At 37.7% G+C, this 8,369-nt stretch overlaps 1 protein-coding gene across 1 annotated transcript in view; it reads right to left on the minus strand.

Moving 5' to 3' along the window:
• Nucleotides 1-8,369, minus strand: part of LOC107755971 (receptor-type tyrosine-protein phosphatase U) — a 200,300-nt gene that overhangs the window by 34,165 nt on the left and 157,766 nt on the right. The window contains exons 16-18 of the mRNA XM_016572938.1: nt 7,190-7,219; nt 6,817-6,977; nt 4,457-4,644 (exon numbers count right to left, since the gene is read on the minus strand). Coding sequence (XP_016428424.1) covers nt 4,457-4,644; nt 6,817-6,977; nt 7,190-7,219 — 379 coding nt within the window. The remainder of the gene's footprint in view (nt 1-4,456; nt 4,645-6,816; nt 6,978-7,189; nt 7,220-8,369) is intronic.

Below are 8,369 nucleotides of genomic sequence, written 5' to 3' on the forward strand. Positions count from 1 at the left end.
ATTAATCATTTGACAGCACTAATATATATATATATATATATATATATATATTACATGAAAGATGCCACTTGATTTATTTTAAGGAAAAAACAAACAAAAAACAAACAATTTACAAACAAATCATTCATATATGCAAAAGAAATATACAGTATATTAGATATGTATATGTCATTTAAGAAAATTAATACAGAAGGCCAAAAACACATCAAAACCCCCTATTTTTGCTTGTAGGACAGACCTCTACTCCCTGTTTTCCACTCTATCTAAACTAAAGATCCTGTCAATAAGCACTGATCAATGGACTGTACTTGGGGTCCGTGGGGAAATAAAGCTTATGAAACCCTGCCGTTACATTTGTGTGCTCTCAAACTATGTTTCTTTTCCGCTTATGAAGCACAAAGACACTGACCTCAAACACACATACAGTACACACACACACACACACAGTGTCACTATGTCCAGGAAAGTGCGTATTGATTTTTGAGTTGAATCTGTTTCACACTGGGGGGGTTAATGAGTTGCCTCGCTCCAGAGAAGCAGGCTAGTGGCAGAGCTCTGATTATGTGGAGGGATGTTTTGTCTCGTAGCTCTGAGGACAACAACAGACAGAGGAGAGTCAACAGTCCAAATGAGTGCGGCGCCAAGAGGAGATGCTCGAGCCGCATTCTGAGGAGAGAAAATTAGCCATGGAGGAAGAGAGGGAGGGATAGAGGGAGGAAAAGAGACAGCAGTGTAGTGCACTCTTTGTGCAGTAATGCTGAAGGGCTGTATGACCTCTACTTTCATCTCAATAACTGCTCCTCTATAGTCCATGGGGGAGTGATGCGAACCTGTCCGTGAAGAACAGCTCAAACTTACTGCTCTGAAAGTTAGCCAAGTCACAACTGTGATACACAATGTACAATACATCAAGGTTCACTGCACACTGCTGATTTATAACATATACTCATCACTTTAGATTTGTTATTGTTAACTAAAACTAAAACTGTTACAAATTTTTGGTAATTGAAATAAAGCTGAAAAAATATATAAATATTAGTTAAAAAACAAACCAAAAAATTTGAAAACTGAAATAAGGACACTAAAAATAATAAAACTACAAAAAATTTAAATAAACCTTTATAGAAATATTCAAGTATTTATAAAGTAAAATATTAAAAACAATAAAAATGACAAAACCACAAAAAATTACTAAACTTAAAATGAAAAGTGAAACTCTAAAAATAAAAGTCAATTCAAAATATTAATAAATATTTTAAAAGTATACAACTAATACTAAACACTGCCTTAAAATTTTATTATAGTCAAGGACTCTCTGATTATAAGATAAATCTCAAATTGAGCCTAATAGATTATAAAGGCTTTTCTTAGTGAGTTTAGAACTATTGTGAAATTTAAAAAAAAACCTTTGATTGTAATTGCTATAAATGATTATTTTAATTTTCTACTCATATTTATTTATTTATTGTGTGTTTTTGATGCCATCTGGATCTGGTTACTAATTTTCTTGGCCTGATCTCTCTTGTAAAAGAGATTTAAATCTCACTTGCAACAACATGTTTAAAGACAGGTTAAATTATAATAATAAAATGCAACATAATAAACAGTAGAAGCATTACTGAAGTGATTTCATATTGGAAATTTTGCCTAAGCACAGCACCATGCTAGAACACTCAGCTAAAACCAATTTTGAGATAGTGGATTTACACGTTTTAGCTGGTCTAGATAGTTGTTCAGCTGGACTATCAGGTTAGTCTAAGACGGCACCCCGTCGACTGTCTGTTCATATTGCACACAAAACTTCAAAGCACTTTCTTGATCTAACAAGATATAATCCACCAACGACTGTAAGATAGTTGGCATCATATCTTTGAAATTGATAAAATTATATTATATAAGTTAAGAAGACATACAAAAGCTGAAGTCTTCCAGTTTAAGTAAGCAGTTCTAGATAAAAAATAAGTTGAAATGTGGACCAGACCTTATGTCAAATATCTATGCAAAACTAGGTTGAGGTCAAGTTGGTTTGGGCTAGTAGATAAGCAGCAAACAAGCTGTCATGTTCCAAAAACCATCCTGACTACCTCAAGCTGGAATGAGCAGCTTTACTTCAGCAGGGCATGACAACAGTGTGAGGATGTCATATTGTTGAGAAATGATAAGAAGTTTGGAATGTGTGTTTGTGAATAAACATGCATCTTTGCATTAATGTGTTTGTGTGTTGGGGATTCGATGCAGAGGTCTGTTTTGACAAGGCTTGCAGACCTCCCAGCCAGACATCTGTTCGCACTGACAGGTCCCTCCACTAACGTAACGGCAGCTCCCAGATAGACTGCATTGTAAGCAGCACTAAAGTCGAAGCATATTCTGACTTCTTTAATCAGAAAATCTGTGTGAGCAGCTGTGAAAGATTTATATTATTATGACTGAAACCTCTTGCTTGAATGTTTTTTTAAAGATATACTATTAAAGTCTAAATAGCCAATAGATCTGGTTTCCTCTGAAATAAAACACCTGTTGTTTAAATTTTTTTGCTATTTAAACAACAGGTGCACCTACAAGGAGCAGTTACTTCAATAACTCAGTATTGTAACTCAATGACTGTAAAGCAAACTTGAGCTCTATATAAATGAATGAAACACTACTATTATTATTGATAATATCTCTATAACTTGATTTTCTGCTGGCTTATAAAAAAAAACAAAAAAACAGTATTAAACAACAGCTAAACAAGAATATTTTAAAGGGGTCATATGAGGTTGCTAAAAAAAACATTATTTTGTGTATTTGGTGTAATGAAATGTGTTTATGCGGTTTAAGGTTAAAAAAACACATTATTTTCCACATACTGTACATTATTGTTTCTCCTCTATGCCCCGCCTTTTTGAAACGCGTCGATTTTTACAAAGCTCATCGGTCTGAAAAAGTGAGGTGTGCTGTGATTGGCCAGCTATCCAGTGCGTTGTGATTGGCCGAATACCTCAAGCGTGTGACGGAAATGTTACTCCCCTTACCATATTGTGATGCCCTGTCCGGCCGGAGCGACGAGACAAAAACATTAAAACCCATTATAAACGAGGCATTTGTTGCATCCAGTGGGGACATAATTACTGATTATAATGACTTTTACTGTCTTTTTACGCGTTGCGTTGCATCGCTTCGCGTAAACATAAAACCATGTCTGCATTTGTGATCGGAGAAATGACAAACAACAAGCGCTACTCTACACTGCTCAAAACTCGCGTTTGAATCGTCAGTGGCAAATCCTTTAAATGAAAACGTACTTCCGTGAGTCAGAACTGCCGGCATTTTAGTCTAACGTAACTCTCCCAGGATCAGTAAACAGTCCTCCATAAAATGTGCTGCGCACATCTGAATATTTGGGTTGAACTGTTCTGGAACAGTGTTGTAAATACAACTTAACCATTGATTTCTAGTCGTGTATCCTTTGGAAGTCCAAACAAAGTAGTTTCGCTTTCACAACGAAACACACGCCGGGCTAGAGTGAGCAAGGCCGGAGGCCTAGAGTGAGTGGAGGCGGGCGGGCTTGAGAACGGTGCAGCCGGCGGATTCGACGAAGAAGCAGCTGGAGCGCTTGCGGCAACCACATGTGACGACCCCGGGCTGGACTCTGCTTCGTCCACGGTGAAAGCCGATCCGGCGATCCACAGAGCGAAGTTGATGTATTTCCTCAGCGACCAGCACGGATCAGCTCCAGGCATGACGAAGCGGATATCGTCCTCTTTTGGAAGGCCAAACAAAGTAGTTTCGCTTTAACAACGAAACACAGCGTCACACACGGTGGCCTAGAGTGAGCGGCGGCGGCCTAGAGTGAGCAGAGGCCGGGGGCTAGAGTGAGAGAACGAGCCGTTTTAGGTAGGCGTGGTTGACTCTTAACTTTTATTAAAGAAAATCTCTTTGGATTTAAGACTTTAGTCTTTGCAACTTTACAGATCTTCTTTATGCACCAAGAGCTTGTAACACTCCAAAGAGAAAGGAAAAATTGAAATTGCATCATATGACCCCTTTAAGACTAGTCTCAACATAGGCACGCCGACAGACCATTCATGAACAGTTAGATTCATAATTCACACCCAAAAAGAAAAAAAAAAACACTAGCTGGCTGAACTCAAAAGTTCCTATCCAATTAGCTGGGTTTATAAAAAATTTGGTAGCAAGCGAACAAGTATACATCATCTAGGATACAAAGTGTTTTGAGTTCCCAGGTTGCTACTATGAGTGCTACTGAGGAAAAACTAGTTGCTGGATTTGACAAAGTTAAGCAGTGAGTAGCAAATATACTGTTATCTTACAATTTCCTACTGTATTAAGACATACCCACTATTTTGCAAAAATAAAGTAAAATAAACTGGTTAGTTACAACATGTTGCTCACAAAAACAAAAACAGTCACTTTACATGTCTGTAAAAAAATAAAAAAATAAAATAAAACCTACCTCGTACTCCTGTTTAAAGCCGTAACCTTCTGCGGTTTTCATCTGGTTGATGTGTTGTAGGAGGTCAGCCACACGCACTGCTGGGTGAAGCTGACCCGTGTGATAGGGTGATCCTTTACGGCCACACTGACGTCTAGGCGATCCGCCCAGCAGACTGCTGGACTCATTCATAGAGCTCCGTGGATCACCTTGGTAAAAATGAACAAGCACAGATCAAATGTTTGCATGATATCTTTCATATAAGGATATAAAAGTATAGGAAACAGCTATTCCTGAAGCAGCTCAGGTATCTTAGAAAAGTTTCATAACCAATAAACATTTTATAAAAATAACAAAACTCCAAACAAGTATGGGTTAATCTGAGAATTATCATCCCCTTATGGCACTTCATCTTCTGTGTTTATAATTGGTACTCATAAATATGATCAGGGAGCAATTATAAATTCATGACTAGGGCTGTGTATTCAAATAAATCATTTCTCAACGGAAATAGGAAAGAAGAAACCCAGACAGTATATTCCACGCAGTAGACTCTTAAAATGTGGCAAGACAGCTCGGAGACGTGCCATTAAAACTTCATTTTGATCAAGAGATCTCTCTCTTTGAGACATCAACTATTCAGTGCCTGCAGAGTTAGATACCTTTGAATCGGACGTTATTAGCATTTTTCAACTTGTATTTTTTTGCATGCTCTAATTTCTTCTCGACCATGATGCCTTTAAGGATTAGCTTCTGGTGCAGATCTGAGTCCATTTGCATCTCATAAACTGGTTATGTTAGTCGAATATGTGTTCATAAATGCATTTTTAAGAATACTATTCATTCACTCTACTTTTTCATGGATTTATGTTTATATTAGGATTTATAGTCTTATGTCAGAGGAGAATGAGTATGAGAATGTACTACATCAACAGCACTACATCTTATATTTAGAGCTGTGAAAGACTGAGTGATTACAGAAGGACTGTGGCTTTGATGAAGCTTTCATACTGCCTACAAATGAGGACAAATTAACAGGAGGTGACCGAGTAAGTCCCTAAGCTTCACTTTAACTGTGTGCGTGACAAAGTCTGTATCCATTCATTTGTACTTTTTGCCATTAGCGCCTGATACTCTCGCTTTTAGCACCTCTGAGTGTGAGAAAACAAATGTAAGAATTTTTAAACAGTAAAATATGTTTGTTTGTTTCTATTTTCTGCCTTTTCTACTCAAAGTTTTCAACTAGTTTCTTTCATCAGTTTAACCACAAATTAAGTAAGAGTGCTGGATTAAGTCTAATGAACTTTATAGAATAGTTTCCTCCAAAAATGAAAATTCTGTCATCATTTACACACCTTCATGTGGTTTTGAACCCCTATATTTTTTCATGTCGAACACATGAAGGAGAAATTGTTGCTTTTTCAGTGAAATATCAAGGCTTTTAAAAATTTTTATTTTGGAGCTTTTTAGATTTTAAAATGAATGGGAAAATAGCATAAAAATATCATACAAGCAGTCAAAATGACTTGGGTGCTTTGTGTTTTGAAGGCATGCTTTGTTTAAGGAACAGACTAAATTTAAGCTGTTATTCACTGATAAGCTGTTAACCACTGACTGACTGGATTATTGAATCATTGATTTAAATCCGAGAACAGGATCATTCAGACCAGTTCTGTGAACTGGATCAACCACTTCACTGAAACGATCTGACTCAAATGATTGATTGTTTTCTGAACTGGACATGATTACCGCGCTTATGAACTCACACAATCAAGATTTTCAGTGAAGAATTACTAAATATCTGTCTGTTTCTCACACAAAGCTATCATGTGGCTTCAGAAGACTTTTATCATACTTTCATGGTTCCTGGTGTCATTTTATAGCTTGACATCCACAGTCCTCATCCAAATTCTCCTTTTATGTTTCACGGAAGAAAGAAAGTCTGAAAGCCCCTCTGTTATATCAAACATAATTTTTTGGGTGAACTATTCCTTCATAACTTCAGACCTACTTGAGTTCCCATCATGCAATGCGACCTGAATCAGTTATATGGATGCTGCTGTTGTTGATGTGGAAGTTGACACTCCTCATTATCTGTCAGGAGTATTAGCTCTGGAGTCATTGTTTCGGTTTAACTGAAAAAAGTTCATTTAACTGGAATAAATGAGTTGAAACAAAGCAAGACAAGTGCATGCTACTCTGTTATTAGTTTTTTCCCCCATGCATTGCTTCATTAATACAGCAGATTATATATAGTTTCTGTTCAACGCAAAATCCAGAATTAAATCCAAATGATAAAACCGCATACTTCGGTTTTTAAGTCAGCAATTAAGCTTAAGTTCAAGTTGAGGTGTGTATGCTTGTGTCTTGTCACATCTTACTGCGAGTGCTGCACGTATGGGTGTCCATAAATGACAAGGCCATCCTCTCGTCCTCCTGCAGAGTGCTCTGATCAGTGAAACTGCGCTCCATGGAGCCCATCATATTACTCTTCTCCTGCCTGTACGTAATGGGGGTCTTATTCATGTTCACCGGTTTCCTACTGAGGAGACAGAGAGAAGAGGGCGAGGAGAGGAGAAGGGGAGGTAGAGATATGGAACATGAAGGAAACGAGAGAGAGATGAGGCGAGTTAGGGGAGTTGGTGAGAGAGAAAGAGAAAGAGAAGATCATCACTCCGCTGCCGTCCCCTCTCTAATAAGCGCACAAAAAAGCCATGAGAAATGATGATGAGCAATGGAGAAGAAGCCACTTACGGATAATACGAGTATGAGTAGTAATCCCTTCTGGAGAGAGAGAGAAAAAAATAGAGGAAAAGAAGAAAAGGGGAAAAAAGAGAACAAGAAGAAGAAGGGACATGAGATGCAAGCACTGGTAGAGCTCTGATTAGAGTGAAAAATGGCAAGCCGTCAGCAGCTTGCATTTGCCACGCGAGTAATGGGACACATGCAGATATGCACAAAGCCTCAGCCAGAGCGGGAAATGGCGGCCTAATCAAATACGTCATCGTGTTGCTTTTAACAAGTTCAACAAAGTGGCCTGCTGAGAGGGACTTTCATATTCGCTCTCCGCAGTCGTGCCTTCACAGCAATTCAGCAGCACAATCTAACCCAATATCTGCTAAACTGTCCAATGAAACGCTTGGAGAACACTCCCATCTGCATTCGTATTACAAACTTCAACTCAATTTTGGGGTGCATTTGGATTAAATGGCTTAAATTTTCTGTTTTACACAAAGGCCTGGTATATTTCTTTCCATTTCAGCAGGAAGGACTCCCATCGCTAGCAGAAGTAGGCACGTTCCTGTGACACTTTATCTCCGGCTAAATTACTGCGCTGAGGTTTCGCTGCACTTTTTTTTTTCCAGTAGTCAGAAAATGAAAGAGAGAGGCTGAAGAGGTATGTGCTGATAACTAAAATGCTCAAATGCAAACAAATTGGCCATAATATTTGAGCTAGAAATATAGTACCAGAACAAAGTAGACAAAGGTGGTCAAACTGATTTGCTTTTGGTAGCTGGTTACAAGATGGATCCCCTCAGATCAGATCCTATCAGATCCAACCAGGTTGATCAAGAAAGTTCACCAGGTCAACCACTAAAACTAGCTAGGGATGTGTGATATATTGGTGTCACATTTTTTTTGGTGGAGATTTTCAATTATTTTTAGACAAAACAGTAAAGTAGATTTTTATTTAAAGTCCCCATGAAATCAAAATTAAAGTTTTTTGGGTGTTAGTATCAATATGTTAGTCTTAAGGTTATCTATAAGAGTACACATTGGTACATAGTATCTACAGCTTTAATGTTTGTGTAACTACACATATGTAACAACCCACTGAATGGTATGTGTAAGTACAAATTGGTAACAACACTTTTTGGTAAAGAAAGTGTTACACTTTATATTAGATTTACCATGTAATTACTCTGATGTTACA

The sequence above is a fragment of the Sinocyclocheilus rhinocerous genome, unplaced genomic scaffold, assembly GCF_001515625.1.
Source record: "Sinocyclocheilus rhinocerous isolate Xijiao unplaced genomic scaffold, SAMN03320098_v1.1 scaffold11, whole genome shotgun sequence".
Lineage (NCBI taxonomy): Eukaryota > Metazoa > Chordata > Actinopteri > Cypriniformes > Cyprinidae > Sinocyclocheilus > Sinocyclocheilus rhinocerous.